The sequence below is a fragment of the Fulmarus glacialis genome, unplaced genomic scaffold (genome assembly GCF_000690835.1).
Source record: "Fulmarus glacialis isolate BGI_N327 unplaced genomic scaffold, ASM69083v1 scaffold44666, whole genome shotgun sequence".
Classification (NCBI taxonomy): Eukaryota; Metazoa; Chordata; class Aves; order Procellariiformes; family Procellariidae; genus Fulmarus; species Fulmarus glacialis.
The window spans coordinates 23,526-41,465 of record NW_009217079.1 but is presented as its reverse complement, the minus strand read 5'-3'; the positions used below and the strand labels follow the sequence as shown (position 1 = coordinate 41,465).

General features: G+C 47.2%; 1 protein-coding gene across 1 annotated transcript in view; it reads left to right on the top strand.

The window, feature by feature from the left end:
* LOC104078044 (SLIT-ROBO Rho GTPase-activating protein 3-like) overlaps positions 1-17,940 on the top strand; it is a gene marked incomplete at both ends in the record, with an annotated part of 41,601 nt that overhangs the window by 1,886 nt on the left and 21,775 nt on the right. The window contains 5 exons of the mRNA XM_009579522.1: positions 10,420-10,482; positions 16,236-16,421; positions 16,974-16,975; positions 17,576-17,586; positions 17,923-17,940. The exon at positions 17,923-17,940 is cut by the window's right edge and continues 98 nt beyond it. Coding sequence (XP_009577817.1) covers positions 10,420-10,482; positions 16,236-16,421; positions 16,974-16,975; positions 17,576-17,586; positions 17,923-17,940 — 280 coding nt within the window. The remainder of the gene's footprint in view (positions 1-10,419; positions 10,483-16,235; positions 16,422-16,973; positions 16,976-17,575; positions 17,587-17,922) is intronic.

The following is a 17,940-nucleotide window of genomic DNA, read 5'->3' as shown; positions in this document are numbered from 1 at the left end:
CAGGAGTAGCTGGAGAACTGCAGTTAGTGAGCAGCGTGAGCCTGTTGGCACGCTTGCCTCTCCAAACAGGAGAAGGGCTCTCAAATCAGTGGTTATCTTAGCCCAGCTGGAGAGTAAATTTAATGTGATATTTTTACGGCCAGTTTCCTCTAGTTTATAGATCTGAGCTAGAAACTAAACTGCAAGGTCAGGTTTGGATTTGCTGATCTGATACAGGACATCATCCCTTTTCCTGTCCTTCTGGCCTCCAGAAATTGGACGGATTTGGGATATTTCGGTTAGTTCAGTTCTGTCGGTCTCAAAATCTCCCTTCCATTTGCATTTTACTCTGAACCCGTTTTTGGGATGTATTTTAAGACTATCCTAGGTCTGTGAATGGTATATCTCATTTTGAACCATAGGGCAAATCCAGTCAACATTTAAACAAGGGCGTAAATAGAGTGTTTGAAGTGTTTTTCTTGTAGTAAGTCAATCTTCAGCCAGGACAAGATGATAAAATATTTCATCCACTCAGCAGAATTATTTCTTTGTGTTCGCTTTTTCCTCTGTCTCTCGCTCCCTCCTCTTTTTTGAATTTAAATTTTAACTTACACAATGCTTATATTCTATAGAAATTGTTGCTCCTTGTTGCTCCCTCCCCCTGTCTTCTGCCAGGAAAGGTGAAGTAGCACCGACTCCATCTGCAGCCTGCCAAAGCCAGCACCTGCTTTTAATCAAAAGGAGGTTTTACAATAGAGTTGTGGGGATCTGTGATTTCACTTGCATTTGTCCCTTGAGGTTTAAATTGTAGCAGGACTCACGTGTCCCTGGAAATAATGCTCAGCTAAATCATGGAAAAGGCTTATTCTGTGTCATCCATTTAATGTGGGTAGGGAGGCTGACACTTCTGGGGATATTCAGGTTATTTATTTTTCTTAACCTATTGCACACTGTGCCCAAAAGGGAATCTAGGGCTGCGCTTCCCACTTTGCAGCAGTGTTTGGTGAGAAGCCTTAGGCACGTGTGTGGGAATATCAGCATCCCGATAGAAGACTTTTTAAGACATCCAGTCCAGCCTTGCAGCTGGTACAAGATTGCTCAGAGGAGGTATCTTTTGCTATTTTATCCGGTCTGGTTTTGAGTATGATGAGTAAAGTGCTTGAAGCACTCCTTCTGGGGAGACTGTACCATACAGGACCTTTGGGCAAATAAACCGGCTCCGGAAGGGTTAAAGGCGTCCGCAGTTGTGGTTCAGCTGTTCGGTTTTGTTGTAGATTGCTCTTTGATGGTAAATTAGGGTAACATTTTTTTCCAGAGGTGTCACTTTTAATTCCTCCCATCTAGAATTTATTAACTGGTTGTGACATGCTGCGGGTACATGGAGGAACTGGAAGGTTTTGTGTTTTGTGCTTTCATTATGTAAATGTAAACAATCTCATCAGAGAAGAGGGGACCTACTATCTGGAGTACAAGGATGCGCATAATTGAGAAGCAATTGATCAGTGGTAATCTGCCAAGAAAGATGCCGGGTGCTGAGCTGCTGCTCCCCTCGGCTTCCCTGGGCACGCTTGGCAGCAGTGGGGTCATTCACCAGGAAATTGGGGTGTTGCGTTTTGTTCATCTCCACTGAAGTGTTTTGCCCTCCTGCTGACCGGCAGCATACAGTCCCTGGCGTTTGGCCGTGCATCGCTCAGACACGCCTCTCACAGTGGCCGGCCAGAGAGCCTTTTGGCTTACCCAAATCCAAGACAGACGGAAAGTAGGAGCTAGCGGTGATTGAGTTTTTAGTGTTTGAGCTGGAGACATTTAACTGAGCCAACTCCAGGTCTGACCTCGCCTCAGCCGAGGTCAGCGATGGCGTGCGCTGGCCTCAGCAGCAGGGCTTACGGGAGGTGTAAGTTGATTATCAAAGATAGAGGAGAAGCTAGATGACATTTCTTGAATCATTGCCCAACCTGTTTTTGCAGGCTGTGGTCCAAGCTGGGGTCCCCGCTATGGCTGCGTTTGGTGACAGGACAGCTTTGCAGGGTGTTTGTGAGCCGCAGTCGCTCCTCTGAGTTGAGGCTGGTTGTTCTGCTCCCAGGGGAAGCCGTGCTCTCCCCAGAGCTGAGGAGCTCGTGTCTCAGGGCTGCGGGGTGAGCTGGGGGCTCGTGGCTCAGCTACGGCTGGCGACGCTTGGGTCGGGGAGTTTGCCATCTTCTGCTTGTGGATCACTTCCTTTTGACTTAATTAGTGGCAACTTTGTTAGCTTTGAAAGTGAGGGGAGGCCCTGTCAGGAGAGATGCAACCCCTCCTCTCGTTGTCCATTTCCTTTTAATATCACCAAGCATTGTGAAACGGGGAAAAGCAGACTGCGGCCCTCGGGGAGTCGAGTTGAACTGCGGGGTGCAGAAGTCTGCGGGGGACTCAGCAAGGGCTAGCTTCTCGGGACGGTGATGATAGCGTTGGGGGTTTTGATGAGGTTTGGTGGGGTGGAAAATGAGAGTTTTTCTGCAGCCAGGATTTTAAACTCCTTCTCCCTGAGAATTTTAATACAGAACCAAAGAGAATTTATAAAGCCAGATGTTATGTTGGTAAATAAATGTACATCACTGAAATCAGTGGATCCACTTCGATTGTCCATAGGCACTGCAGGCAATTTATATCCGATTTTTTTTTTTGGCTCAGCATCCCCAAAAAGGAGAAAATCTGTCTTTAGGGAAATATCATAAGTTACTTATGAAACATTATTTACCCAAAATATGTATGTTTTTAGGGGGGAGAGGAAAAGTTGTTAGTAAGGTGGTCCTGATACGCAGAAATAGTTGGGAATCCCAGGAGAACAGAAAACTAGAATAAATTGAAAAAAAACCACTATTGAAAATAAACAATGAAACTGTAGGCCTTAAGTCATAGTTAGGGAAAAAACCCTGCAAAGCTAGGAAAGGAAATGAAAATACAAAAAAGGGGTGGGGATTGAATTCCTAAAACTGGCAGATAGAAGAATTAAATACAGAAGCAACAACTTTTAAATAAGTGTGTGTTTGTATAAAATATAGGTAACAGTGCCCTTAATGCACACACATATGTATGTGCATATCGAGTGTGTGCCTATGTATGCTACTAAGTAATTTAGTAATAAAGTGGTACATAAAATCATACGATGACAAATGTTAAGAGAGGCGCATAAGAAAAAGCAACTTTACAACTTAGTGCAGAGCCCAGCCTTATGCATCCAAGTTTGGGATGAGATGTGGAGTTAAAGCATCAGGCTCTGACCATATCAGCTCAGTGCTCGCTAGCAGTCAAAAAGGAAATAAAAAGTTAGGAATTGCTGGAAACAGAGCAGAAAACATCATTAATCCCTTGCAAATCCATGGATCCATGGCATGCCTGCATCTCAAATCCTGTTGTTTTTCTTTCCACTCCTTCCCTCCCAACACTGCCGCTGTGCTTGGTGGCATCAAGTGACAGAGCGTCTCTGTGTTGTGACACTTGCATCGATGCTTAACGAGGCACGCTCGGTTGGGATGGGGTCAGGCAGCAGCAATGGGTTTGCAGTGCGAGGGTGAAGGACTGCAAGCCCAATGCGGTGGGTAACACGAGGGGGCTGGCTGGCAAGACCTGGCCCCTGGGTCGGGGCACAGAAGGCATCCTCGAGGAACGGGAGCTGGCAGGGGTCACTTTGCTCCATCACGGTGCCGTGTCCCCCAGGATGGTCACGGGTAGCGCGGATTTGGGAACAGAGACTTGGAGAACTCTGAAGAGAAGAAACCTGCCTGTCTGCAGGACAGTCTATAGATAGTCTTGGCATCACTTGTATTTAAGCACAGTGATAGATGTCACTTAAGCAATCCACAGCCTTTTTGTTGGCCTTTCAGGTATTTTTGAATCGCATCCAAAGGAATCCCAATTATAACTGTGGAAACTTGTCTGATTCTTGAATACCTGCAGAAAAAATGTACTGAATTATGGGATTCATCCAAAGGTGGTCTCGAGGCAGAGAGCAGAGATGCTTGTAATTGATATTTGTAAAGGTAGGAACCATTTACAAAATGTGAGGCAAATATCTGGATTTGGACTTTGATAGTTCTTTTGTTACAAAGTGGGCAGTTTTTCCCATTCAGTGATTTGTTTTCTTTCCTCCCCTTCCTTTTCTGCCCTTCCCAGATGTGGAATATAAGAATTCCTGGCTTTGGTGATGTGAATATGCGAGGGTATAATTTGGCTTGCCCTCTGAACTCATGTTGTTCAGCTGAACCCCTGCACACTGAAGCTATGTAATTTTACACAGCTATAATCTAAACCCCCCTGCTTGTATTTTATCCCAGCAGTTAAACGAACTGTGCATCTTTCTTCTCCTGGCAATGCTTCAGAATTCAGAATTTAACATATTGCTACAATTGAGGGGTCCAACTGCATCCCATCAGTGTGGATGATGTGAGGGCAGGAACAGCAGTGTAGATCGGGTGTTTTCGTGACACCTGGCCCTGCTTCTGTGACCCTCTAATCTGAAGCCACAATATATATATGTGGCAATTTTCATAGTGGGAGTTTGCTGGAGCCTAGAGACCCGAGACCAGCGTCCTTCATTAGTGATACCGAGGCTGGGGGCTGTACTGCTGATGGCTGTTACAGTGAAGGAGGAGCCCACAGGGATATTAAATAAGTCTCAGCATCTTTATAAAAAGACCTGGTAATGATATCATTTACTTGTTGCACGGGCTGGTTATAGTTGTGGTGACAAAGGGCAATTCTCCTCTAGTGGGTATGGCTTCTTGCTGCACAGAAACTACTGTTCTCCAAAGCAGGGTAATAAATTTCTGCAGAGAGGTTTTCGAGTTAGGCACAATGTCATCTGGAGACCAGGAGCTGTGTATCCAGGCTGAAAGGAAAACACGGATGTATGCCACAGAAGTGCCACAGTGTCACTGGTTAGATAGTTGTGGGTGCCCTTGGGGTGCATGGTCAGCATGGTTAAAAATGGGCCAAGAAATCCTCGTGTCTCCTACTTTGAATCTCTCAGTACAAGACATGAAAGATGGGGTGCCTCTTCTTCACCTTCAGCCTTCTGTCATGTATTTGAGTTGGTTCTCTGGACTCATGTGGAGAGATGGACGTGTCTGAAATGCCCTCTGGTCTGTGCTAATGCCTGCCCTGGGATGGGGTGAGTTTCGGCTATCCTGGTTCTTAGCAGCATGCACGGGCAGCTCAGCTGCAGGCGTGACATTGCAGATGCCAGACTGGGGCCAGTGAAGGCCGTGAAAACCTTCGCTGTTTCTCTCATTTTGTTTACCTCGGCATGCCGGGTCTCTCAGTTGATGCCCAAGATGTTTTCACAAGTGCCGGGAGTGGCAGACCAAGCCAGAGGAGGTTTTCTGAGCTGAGGCTGCTTTGAAGAGCCCAGGGGCTGAATGCAGTTCAGAGCGGCTCTGGGTGGCTTAATTTCGGTGGTGCCTCAGCCTGCAGCTCCTCCTCGCAGTCTCCCCTGGTGTCACACATGGCTTGAAAGGTGGATGGTTTGGGTGGGAGGTACAGAGCTGCAGGAACTCTAGTGGAAATTGGGTTTGACTCTTCCTGGCACAGCTGCCACCAGGACTGCTGTGGAGGTGGGCTGGGGTTTGAGGGATTTCCCCTGCTCGCTGCCAGCCCTTGACATTGACATTGAGGTAGATGCGGTAAGGTGAGCTTGCAGATGCGAAACGCAGGGAATGTGTGGCCTCTGTGCTATTGTCTCCTCTTTCCCAGCAGAGGCTTTCCTGGGAAATGTAGGACCTGGAGACGGAGTGCTGATCACTTGCGTCGAGGAACAGTGTCTTGTCAGCAGGTACTGTGGAGCTGCGCAGATATTTAAGGGTATCACAGAGCTCCTGCAAAGGGGTGCTGCCGCGGGGACTTGCGGGTAGGTCGGGGGACCAGTGTCCTCTGTCTGAGCATCCCCAGCCTGCAGCTTAGCCTGTGCAATTGAAACGAGCAGCCAGCCTCCCTGCCTGCTCCAGCAGACAGGCAAGCCCTGCTAATGAGGAAAGTAGAGGAAGAAAACTCAATTGGGCAAATTTCCCTGGAGCTTCCACTGTGAGTCACGTTCCTGGCGCAGGAGGAGATTCTCAAGGCAAGTGTGTTAACGTTGCTAATAGGCAGGCAATAAATGGAGATGCTAAGATAAGTCACTGCAGAGATCTGACTTGATCTTTTGTCGGAGTGAGTCTCCGTCACCATGAAATCTCACAGTGTGTCCTCCTGGCAGAGGCAAACCCGCGGCGAGGGACGCACCGCTGGCCCCCTCTGCCAGGCAGGTGTTGTCTCTCCTTTTACCTCCTGCTGTGGCAGAGGGAAAGAAGTTTGCTCCTTCTTCCAAGTATGGAATACAGGAAATTATACGTTTGAGACAGAGCATTGCTATGTCCAAAATAACTGTGCTGCGTTATTCCCCAGTGTGAGATTTAATTATGTTCCGTGACAGTGAATTTAATTATATCCCATACTGCAGTGCCCTGGATGGAGATTTAATGAAGAAGTGGTGTCTGTCTGGAAGGGATTTCTTTTCTTTGTCTTTAAAATAAGCATTCTTCGTTGCCAGTAGTCTGTGTTGCTTCTTCCCCCTTGTCTGCAGCGGCAGGGATTTTAAAAAACCTGCTAAACTGAAGCCATTGCTATCCCAGCAATCAGGAATGGAAGGCATAAAGCAAGCAGCTAAATTGGGGTCTGGGTTTTGCGGGTGGTGCCAGGGAGTTGGAATGACATTTTGGCGTTGTCTCCCATAAACACAGAAATGTAATTTCTCTGTTATAAAAAGGGGAGGCAGCAAACTCAGAGGAGAGGCGAATCCTTCAGCTTCTTGCCTGCCTGCGTTTGGAAGAGGCTCCAGCATCACGAGGTTGGACGCTGCCCTCTTGGATGCCGGGAGACTTTTGACGATCCTGGAGACCACTTTGGTCTCCAGCAACAGGATGCAGAGCGTCTGGTATATAGTGTCTAAGCAAATGTGTCTTTAAATGTAGTACCCACTTGGGGTCCCCCTGCGTCAGTGGGATGCATGGGAACGACACGCTGCTGACGACTGAGCCATTTTTTGTTGCTCTCTTTAGGAGTCTGAAATTAGGTTTGAAAATTACGGCTTTGTGGACTTGCCCTCCGCCGCACAGGAAATCTGGGGCAGAGGCAAGAGCTGCAGCTGACTTTGGGCCATTGCTCCTACCACAGGCCCGTCCTCCTCCGTTTGCTTTGGGAAAGGCTCGGTTCAGGGCCCGGGCTTTGACTCATGACAGCAGGGTCAGCTGGAGGGGTTACGTGCGACTGAACTCCTGCAGGCTTGGGGCCTCTGGGTCCGAGACCCCCATTTGTAGACCCTGGCTTAAATAATTCATATTCTGGATGTTCCTTTTTATCTGGGAGGGATGCATGCTTTTAATAGCTCTGTTGCTTATTAGCAAGCCACAGTGAGATTTTTCGAGACCAGCTAGTGACTGCCGGTGTTGGCGGGGAGGGGAGGTACTGGGGTTTCCAGCAGACGAGGTTTCCAGATGGCTGGGGGTACTTAGCACCTGCTGGTAATTGGCATCTTCTTGGCACCTCACGCACGTAAGAATGGGAGCCGCGTGCATCAGTCGTGCTTCTGAAGATGGGACTTTTCCAAATACCCTGACACTAATTCACAGATAAACTATAATTACTGGATGTTCACTGAACGCAGAGTACTTTTACTCTTTAGATTCCTTGCTTTACTCTTTGCATTCAATTCTAACTTTTAATAATCTAAGGTTAAACTTTTCAAGTATGTAGGTTGTCCAGTTAGCTTTAATTAGAAGACCTCTCTGTGTTGTGGGCTTCTTTAGCCACCCAGCCAAGAAGCTGACGGTATTTTCCGTAACTGTGTGCACAAAAATACATGGAGCTATTTGAGGAAATCTGAAAAAAAATGCTCGTTTTTTTGGTTTGGGTTTTTTTTGGGGGGGAGGGGAGTGTCTAAGTTTAAGCACATCTTCAAGCTATAATAAATGTTTCCTAGCCAAGATTCTGCGGAGAGATGTGGGGTGTAATTACAAGGGAGGCAGGAAAGCAGTGCATGCACATCTGCAGAAGCATCCAACCGCTGGATTTCTGAGTAGGAGTTGACTTGATCTGCAGCCAAGCTTAAATGTTCAGCAGCTCCCCAAGTTGTGGCCTCTCCCGTGAAATGCCATGTTCATGCTGTAGGAGGTAGGCGACTGGATCTGCTTCATCCTGCTTGGCAAGAAAAGTGAAAATACAAACTGATAATAGGATTTCAGCAGACAGGGGGGTGGAGGGAGGAAGATGCCATGAGTTTTTACAGTCGCAGTGAGCTTTCTCCTAAGCTTGCTGAACTTTGGCTCTTGTGGTTGTGAAATTGGAAACTTTATTATATAACTGTGATCTAGCTATTTTGTAATAAAATGTCCTTTTTGAGAGAGACTTTGGTTCACTCAGGTCAGAATAGTGAAAATGAGCTACTGAAGACAAAACGGGGAGGGTAGGTCATGGTCAAGGTGAACTTAAAACCTGAAATACTTGTGCTAGGAAGCCCTGATAGTCTGCGTTCTGAAATATCAAAGTTGATTGGAAATTGCAAGTCCGGCGTCAGGTGTCTTTAAGAAATCTATCAAATCAAGATTGATTGACAGGTGATACTGTATGACTGGAGAATGCAAATCTAAGCGATTTGTTTACCCACAAATGTTTATTGTATGATTTTACAGGGGAGTTAGTTTAGCACTAACACAGAGCCAGCTCAGTGTGGAGAATGCAACAGCCACTTACCCACATCCAGTAATGCAGGTTTTGTTGAAAAATAGGCGAAGTCAAGCTATAAAACACTTCTGGCTACAGAGCAGGCCCAGCTTTTGTGCACTCTGCCAGTCTTAATGTGAAACAAGTCCCCAAAATGGGGGAGGGCGTTAGGTGTTAGACCCACACAGCAAGTTGACTGTGGGCTGGAGATAAACACTGCCAGTGGAAGGGCAAAGTGATACTGTCTGTGATTCCAGATTCATCCCTGTGTGTTTGCAGGATAATAAATTGTGTGATGTTCCTCATCATGGTCTCTGAAACCCAGCTTGGGTGATCGATGGACAAACATCGACCTCAAACAGAAATGCAGCAATTCTGAAATAGCATGAGGATTTGCTGTACTGTATGTGTTCCTGTTTATAATCATGCATTTTATTTTGTTAAGGATTTGTAGAAAATTAAAGGAAATAAAAATGCTAGTTTACTTTTAAACTTAACTGTCACAGGCAGATTGGAAGAGGCGGCCATCTGTATTTTGGTTTTAGTGTTTAGAAATGGAAAAAACGGAGCCCAGATGTGGATTGGCAGCCCTGTTGATGATGTCTTTTCAGCTCCTGGAGCAGGAAGGATATTAGACAGGATTTCTGAAGTGGTGTAAATAAGGGCCCTGGGGCATTTCTCATGCTGCAGGGCTGTTTAATTTTTTAAAATAATATGTAGAATGAAAGTGTATGTGGCTTTGTTAACTCCACTGCAGAGCAAAGAACAGTAAGTCTCGTGTCTGGCAGGGGAGCCAGGAGAGGGCAGATCTCTGAGGGGGCAGAAGGTATTTAAGACGGGCATTACCCAAAGCCAGTTGTGCTGCCAAGATCCACCCACTCCACTGTCAGCTGAGAGGAGGAAGGAAAAACCCTACAGGCATGAGAGCAATGTGAAAAATGCAGCTAGATAGCGGCAGCATAAATAGTTTGTTGTGGTTTTGTTCTCTGTGGGATGGATGTGAAAGCCTTTGCTGGGGATTATCAGGATCCACTTGGGCACAGGGGTGGAAGGGCTTGGAACAAGTACTTCTGGTTTTGTCAGGATCAGGTTGGTCACTTGGTTTAAGAAAAGAGGAGAAGAACAACTCACTGTTTCCCTGTCCTACCAGCTTGCCAGCGTCCCCAGACTCTGTTCCTTCTGCTGGTGCCGCAGTGTCTCGTAGCAGTACTCTGGCAGCATTGGAGACCTTCTGCCTACCTTTGATCAGCTAGTTGGAAAAACCCATCACCTCATTTCTTCCTGAGTTTGAAGTGGGTATTTGTAGGATCCCATTCCCCCTTTCCACACCTCCTGTCTATCTCCGGAGTTTGATAGGTCCTCTGGAGGTGAGGTCCTCTGGAGCCATGGCGTGCTGGGAGTGTTTGGAGCGAGGGCTGAGCCTCTGTGTGCTGCCACCGGCACTCGACCTGCACGGGGCCTTGAGGGCAACGTGCTTCTGCTGCTAACCACAGCTGAGGACATGCTTCTGGTAGGGTAGTGCTATCGCAGTACTGTTCACAGCGTGTGCAGACCGCTCTTGTGAATGCGACTTGGAGAAAGGATTAAGACGCATATGCATGGAGTATTTGGAAGTCATACAGTTTTACTCTTCCCTTCAAAATGTATTTTCCTTTCAGAAATGCATGTTGTGAGCATAACAGAGTCTCAACTCATCTTCTTTTTGTCTTCCAGAGTAAGGAGATTGGCTTACAGATGCATGAAGAGCTCCTGAAAGTCACCAACGAGCTTTACACGGTGAGTAATGAGCTGATCCTACCCATGTCTAGCCTGTGCAGCGAGGGGAATGTAGGCAATGTCATTTGTTAGAACAAAATGTCTGTTCAATGTTTCAGTGACTTGAGGAGGCTCACTCTCCCTCCTGCCATCCTGCGGTACAGCCCGTTCATTCCTCTTGCATTTGTTAGAAGCATTTCACCCTTCACTGGTTTTGACGGCAGCCGAGGAGGATTTCCCAGCCGTCCTACCGTGAAGGGCTTCTGTGGCCGCAGATCATGTCGTCTAACTGTTTCGCTTAAGCATCAATGGAGATGTTTTGGGCATGATCCGGTGCGATCCTTGGTGTCCATAATACTCTCACCTGCTGGGCCTTCTACACCATGTTGCCTTTAGGCCCCTTTCAGTTTTCACTTGGTTGGTGATTTCTACCAGGCGTTAATGGCTCAGAAGTCGTGCTCTGAGTTGGCAGTGCCAATTTGTGGCTGAAACCTGACCTGCTCATGTGAGTCTGGTGGCCTGTGGATGATGGCTGAACATGACCTTCTGAGGAATGCATAAGACTTTTAGCTCGTGTGTGCTCAGCTTCATCTCCGGGCTCCAAGGAGCACTTTGGTTGTGTAGCTTCTCTGTGCCTTCAGGTGAAATTGTGCGCTGTTATTCGGGACATCGGTCTTCAAGCAGGTTTTTGTAGTAGGGCAGTGAAAGTCTTTGTGTTACTTCTGTCTCTTGCCCCGTAGCAATTTTTGTTTATTGTTTTTTTTTTTTTTTTTTTAATTATTTTATTTTATTTTATTTGTGGTTTAGGATCAACAAAGCAATATGAAGTCTGTCTTGTGTTGGAAAATTGAGACGATATATTTGCTTTCTTTGGTTGTATCTCTTACTGGTACATAAATAACACTGCAGTAGGTTTATTCCTAAACAATCATTTTATTCCATCTTTTTGAAGAATAGGCCTAAACAACAGAGCATGAATGATATTATTTGAAATATCTGCCATAAATCTTCTCCTAACAGGTTTGTTTCTGCATTGGTTGTTGAAGGATTCAGTTTTTGTGAGACCTGCAGTGTGGGTGGACAGCCAGGTTGGATTAAAAAGCCTGTGTGAGATTTGGGAGTGTGTTGTTGATGGTTGAATGTCACAAGCTGTGTTAGTGGTGGTGACTAATTAAGATTAATTACAACAGCAGCATGACAGATGCAAAACAAGGAAAGACTAACAAGGGCTGGGCTGACCTTAATACCTGTGGACCAGAACCCGAACACGGGACAGGAGCATCACCTAAGGGACATGGTTAGGTCAATCTGAGGATCAGAAGCATGCCGAGGTCTGAAGTGTGTGCAGTTGGCCAAGGAAGAGCATAGAGAATAATTTTGCTCCCGCTGAGTCTGCGGCAAAACTTGTCTTCACTAGAACTGAGATTTCCCCCCATTCACTGCTTTGCTCCCACATCCTGAGCAGAATCTATTTGAATGGTGAAACAGACTGGAACGGCTGGAAGAGCTTTGTGTTTGCTTTGAACTGACCTTGCTGCTAAGATAACAAACCGACTCTGTCATCTGGCTGGGAAGGAGCGGGGAAGAGACACGCTTATTTCAGAAACGACGATGAAACGTGAAGAAAAAGTAGGCCCTGTCAGGCAAACAAGATCATCTTAAATCTGTTCAGTGCAAACCAGCTCCCCTCCAGTCAGTAGTTTTCTGTCCCTGAGACATCAGGTAGAACAGGCTTAATTGTACACTTGGCTTGCAGGTTGATCCAGCGTGCTGGTGGTGTTTTGGGACATCTTCAGGACTGACCTGGAGTTAGCTTGTTTGTTGCAAGGTGTTGGGTACCCAAGAGCAGCACATTCAGTAACAGTGGCTGCTGACAAAATCAGATACAGAATAAGGACCCCTGGCTCAAAGGACACCAAGCTGCTGCTTGTAAAATGTCATTTGTCTGCTGTCAACGCAAGGAAGTAGTTTATCTTGCCTATGGCCAAGCCTTCTATCCATAGTACCTCTGTGCCCTGGCTAAGCTGCTTTTTAAACCTTTCAGAGGGGAATTCTGTGCGCTGTGTGGAAACTATATAATGTTTTTACAGGTTTCTCAGGCATTCACTGTCTCAAACTTAGCCAAAATAACTAAATTGATTTTAATTCAGCCTTGTTGCTGTTCTGATGCAAGTCACCCTGTGGACTCTCTGTGTGGAAAGAACTAAACCCCAAAACTATGCTGATTTTAATTAAAAAGGAAGTAGATTACTTTCATTCTGAAGTAAGAGTTGCTTGTGAACAGTTTTGCACAGAAATAATTCAGCTGTGAATTAAAACCAGCTTCATTCTTTTGATTCCTGCTTACAGACTCCAGCAGACAGATATCAAGTTGGAGTCCGTAAAGGTTGGAGGTTCTTGTTCCTCTACTCATAGGTCCCTTTCTGTATTATATGCATTCCTATCTAAAGAAGTCAGGCCAAAATTAGGGTGAGAAAAACAGTAACCCCAGAGCACTGTTCTGGTAGTGTTTTCTGTAAGCTCTGGCAATGATGTGCGATTTGGTGTATGGCACTAACGACGGGCTGTTTGATGTATGGGCTTTGTTTGCCGTAATGCAGGGACACGGCTATAGCTGAAGGCAGCGTGTTGAAGTCCATAGAAGTACTGTGATGTGAACCGGTGCGATTCTTTGTCACAAGTATTATGGAAGAGGATTAATAACTGTGAAATGAATTGTATTAATTAGAATAATATCTACAGATGCATTACCCCAGTTAAAAATAATAGTAATAGTCGTCATTCCCGGTGTAGCAGGACATGAATTGGCTGAGGAAATTTTCCCTTTCTGTGGGGAGCGCTGCGACGGGGGAGGCCATACCTCCACGGTTAGCAGGTGTTTTCTGTGAGTGTCACAGCGTAGAGATCGCTGACTGTATCACAGGGTAGAAGCGTTGCTCTGTGTCACACTATAGAAATCCTCTGAAAAGGACACGTTTGCTTTCATGCTCCCTTCAAAGACCAGGGAGAGGGAGGTCAGCGTCCGTCGGTCTGATGGATTTGTCCCTTTCTCAGACCTTATGCCCTGGGTGTCCCTTAGGTTGTGCCATAGGCTCCGTCCAAAGAGGAGGGGGCTGGCATCTTCGGCAGGCTTTGACCTGCGCATCTCTGCTTCACCCTGTGCGCTGGGCTTGTGTTTTGGTCTCCTTGACTTCAGGAGGGCCTGAGCCTGTGCTTAGCACGGGTCACCCAGTTTCTGATCTGGCTCCTCTGCTGGGTCAGAACCTTAATGACGAGCTGTTTACAAATATAAAGCACTTCTAGCTGAAGACAGCAAACAGTGCCATTTATGGCCAGTATTTTGGCAATGGCCTTTATCCAGAACATGTTATTAATATTGGAAAACACAACTTGTGTTGTTAAATAACTAATGAACATTGGAACATATTTTTCTCCCTCCACTGCAGCTAATTAACTTATTTGCAGAAAAGATCCCAGGGACGCAGCTGTGGCAGTTTTTCTTTATGACACAATAGTGTAGGACAGGGACAACGTGACTTGATTGCAAGTGCCGAGAAGGCACAAGGGAATTGCGGATTAAAGGGCGGACTGCTGCAGTGCAGGTAGTCCCCATTCAAAATTAAGGCAAACAGAAATATCCCCCAAATTTCCAAGCGCGAGCTGTGCTGCATGGCAACTGATGAGGGAACACGGTTGACACAGCGAGCTGTTTAAGGCATTTGTTTCAACAACATGGATGCTGAAGCCTGGGGAAAAAATTTTCCATGATCATGTTAGGTCCTTTGCACTTGTTAAAGAGACTTTTAGAGAAGTTTTAAACCTGGTTCCCACGTTACCTTTTCAGGTTCAAGCAGGGATAAATTACGGAGGAGGAAAAAGGGCCTTCGTTAGGGAAAGTTTCTCCGGTCATTAGCAAATAAGTCAGTCGGAGCCTGTGCAAAGGTACCGGACGGCAGCGGGGCTCGGACCCCCCTTGCAGCACTCTGGGCAGTGGAGTCCTGCCGTGCGCTCTGGCTGCCGACGTCCCCCCTGTGGCCACGGGAGCCATTGGAGCCGATGGGCTACATCAGTGTGTCCCCAGGCCTGCGTCAGGGCGGCGTAGCCGTGGGTGAGTGGAGACAACCGATGAATTGTGCTGAAGTTTTTCTGGTTAGGTAACCTTCTCATAATCTTTAGATTTCACAAAAATCATGCAATTTGGACCACTGTTTAATTGTTGGGCTTTTCTGTTGCATCGCGTTATGGCCTCTCTGGGTGCTGGGGAAACCTCTCTCTTGTTACTGCCTGACTGCACTTAAGTGCAGGACTTTTCTTTTTCACTTTCCTCTGAGTTTTTCCCAAAAAGATGGAGACAGCAAAGATGGGGAGGGCTCAGCGAAGCCCTCTAGTCTTTCTCCTTAGAGAGAAATTGTCTGGTTTGCATGTGTCCTCTGACGTTCACTGCAGAAACTGCAGTTTGAAATAGGTGGCTCGAATCTGTGTTAGAATTTGCAGGATTTTGAAATAAAGCGGCTCAGAAACAAGGCACAAGCCTTTGCTTACTATTCCTTGCAGTTGCTTAAAATTGTAACTCCCAGCTATGGCACATTTGTGCAGGCTTCGATGCAGCATTTGGAGCTCGTTTGCAGCTGACGTTTGTGCTTGGCAAGAGGAGAGATCATATGTTTCAGCCTAACCTTGTCCAAGTTAAATTTTTTTTTCCTGCTGACAACCACAGCTGAGGAAAACTCTGTATTTTCTTCATTAAGGCTTGTGCAAAGTTACTCTGCTTTTGTGGGTTCCTGCTCCTTTTTAACTCGTGGGCCTCGAGGCGAGCCTGTCCCACTGCCATTGCCGGCGGTGCCCAGGCACTTCGTGTGAGCCTGATCTTCAGTGAGAAGTCGGGCATCTCGAGCCTTGTCAAGGCAATGTGAAATAAAACATCCAAACCCTGAAGGGAGATGATAAAAGGGGACAACGTGACTAAAGGCATAAAGAGAGAAGAGCAGATGTGTTCCTCTTGCCAGCTCCATTAAAATGATCACAATGTGCCCTTTGGGCTTTTGTATCTGAAAGAAAAGGCTGTGGTATAAGTTTTGCCTGCAGGAGTTTTCCTGGCAGTAGATCAGCATCCTCTATCCAGAGTCACTGATGGCGATCTTGAATTTAAAGGACTAGGTGTTGCTGCAGTCCACTCTGGCACTGGCTGTGCTTACCGGCAGCAGCAAGAGGACAATTAAGTGGTGATAGGAGACAAACTCCATTTCTGCTTGGAAATTGCAGCTCCTCCACCTTCAAGATGGGATCTACTTGTCAGGATGGTAGAACAGGGGTTACGTTGATGGATTGGCTTAGCAAATTCAAGTATAGGAACAGAGGGGTTGGGTTGAAAGTGACTTCAGGTTGATTTGGGGCTCCTCACAATCTCTTGTCATGGAGACCCTTATCCGAGCTGCGATGCACTAGAAGTTATTTCTCATTTCCCTGTAGGAAGATACACTAGTGCTCTTTGAATGCAGCTGTGTGCTGGAGGCACATCTCAGCCGGTCCCTGCAATGGGGACCGAGAGGGGATAACAGTTCTTACACCAGCTCTGTGCCATTTCGAAATAGGGCTAGTGATGAGGTTAATTTTAGGGGCTTTTCCTTCCCACCTTGTTCCTTGATGCCATAGTGGCCTCAAACAGCCCTGGCACAGCTGAGACTGCTCCACGCTGCCCATGGCTGTCATCTTCTCATGCACTCACGCTTCTTGTGGTCGTGGGGCAGGCGACTCACAAACTTCTGTTTCCTCAGGTGATGAAGACCTACCACATGTATCACACGGAAAGCATCAGCGCTGAGAGCAAGCTGAAGGAGGCAGAGAAGCAGGAGGAAAAGCAGTTCAACAAGTCAGGGGACATCAGCGTGAACCTGCTGCGGCACGAGGACAGGCCTCAGCGGCGGAGCTCCGTCAAGAAGATTGAGAAGATGAAGGAGAAGGTGGGTGAGAGGGAAAGACAGGGAAGCCAGGCTGCAGTCGGGACTCCCTGCAGGCAGGAGGGTTTGGCTCTGGCCCTGTCTGTTTCTGTGCGGCCGTTCTTGTATCCCTGGGAAGGGGTTAGGAATGATGTCGACTCGTGTGTGTGTTTTGCTGAAGGAGGCTATAATGAGTCTCTTTACTGCTTCCTGGCTGCGGAGAAGTGCCAAAACCAGCCGGTAGCGAGGATTTGACCCAAAGTCAGGCTGGCACTGCTCAGCAAGAAACGGGGACAGGGGACATCAGGCAGTGCAGCCTTGGAGGGGGTGACGGACCCACACGGGAGCCATGTGGCCACCTTCCAGGTGACATCTTCCAGGCTGGCCCTCTGGAGGGAAGGCTGAGAAGGGTAGCTGGAGGGGCCTTGGGGGCTGATGGCTCTGAGAGCACACGGCAGAGATGGGCGGTGGGAGGTGCTCGCACACCAGCTGCTCGAGCTGGGGCCCGTGGGTCTCGCTGGGGGCTTGACTGTGCCCCGGCTGGGACCCAAGAGGCTGCGCTGACGCCGAGGAGAGCAGTGCACCGGTGTGCCTGGCTTGGCACAGTGATGCCTTCTGACCCAGACACAGGATGCTGCTACAGAGGGCTGTGGTTTGTTTATGTCTTGTTTTTAAAAACAGCACTTTTAACAATGAACAATAGCTGTCCCAGGGCTCCTTCAGTAAGAGGCTTGGGGGAGCAAAAGAAGGGTTGGGTATATAAAATAACTGTGTCTCTTTCTCCGCAGACTGGCTGGGAGTTAAAGCGCAGCATTCAGTTGGCTTTGCTAGTCGAAACACTTAACTCCATTCCAGCTTCAGCAAATCCCCCCAGATCTTAGGATCTCCAAAACTGTTTAAATTTTCTGTTAATTTCTGAGAATAAGCAATAGCTTCCCTAGCCAGGAAGCTTTTGCATGCATGTTGACCCAGCACCGGGACATTGTCTAATGGCAGGCCTCTTTGAAGGGTTAATCTTTTGTGCTAAACCTTCAGACTAGTGATCTGCCTGAGCAAATGCCCCAGATCTGAACACATCTGCTTTCCTACAGAGTTTTGAATTCTGAGTCCTGTTCTAAATTTTGTAGCATGGGCCTCTGGGCCAGATTCCACTTTGATACAGCTGCATATATCTGGAGCAAGTCCAAATGTATGTCAGCGTATCTGGGAGGAAAATTTGGCCCTCTAATTTTGATTGATGCCAAAACCTCCGTGAATGCGCAGATAAAGGAAGAGCAGCTGTGCTCGGGATGCACTGGGTACATGTGAGCAGAATGCGCTCGTTATGCATTGGCTGACGGTACCAGGGTTGTTCAGATGTGATCTCTTCCATCCTGGCAAGGGTGCCTGTTTTCATACCCGATACCAAATTTTATTAATTAACACGTCACACCCAGGCTGCAGGGTGCTGTGGGGCCCTGCAGCAAGAGAAGCTGTGAAAGTAGCATCCTATTTTGCTCTGACGCTCCATCTTGCTTTTTCAGAGACAAGCCAAATATTCTGA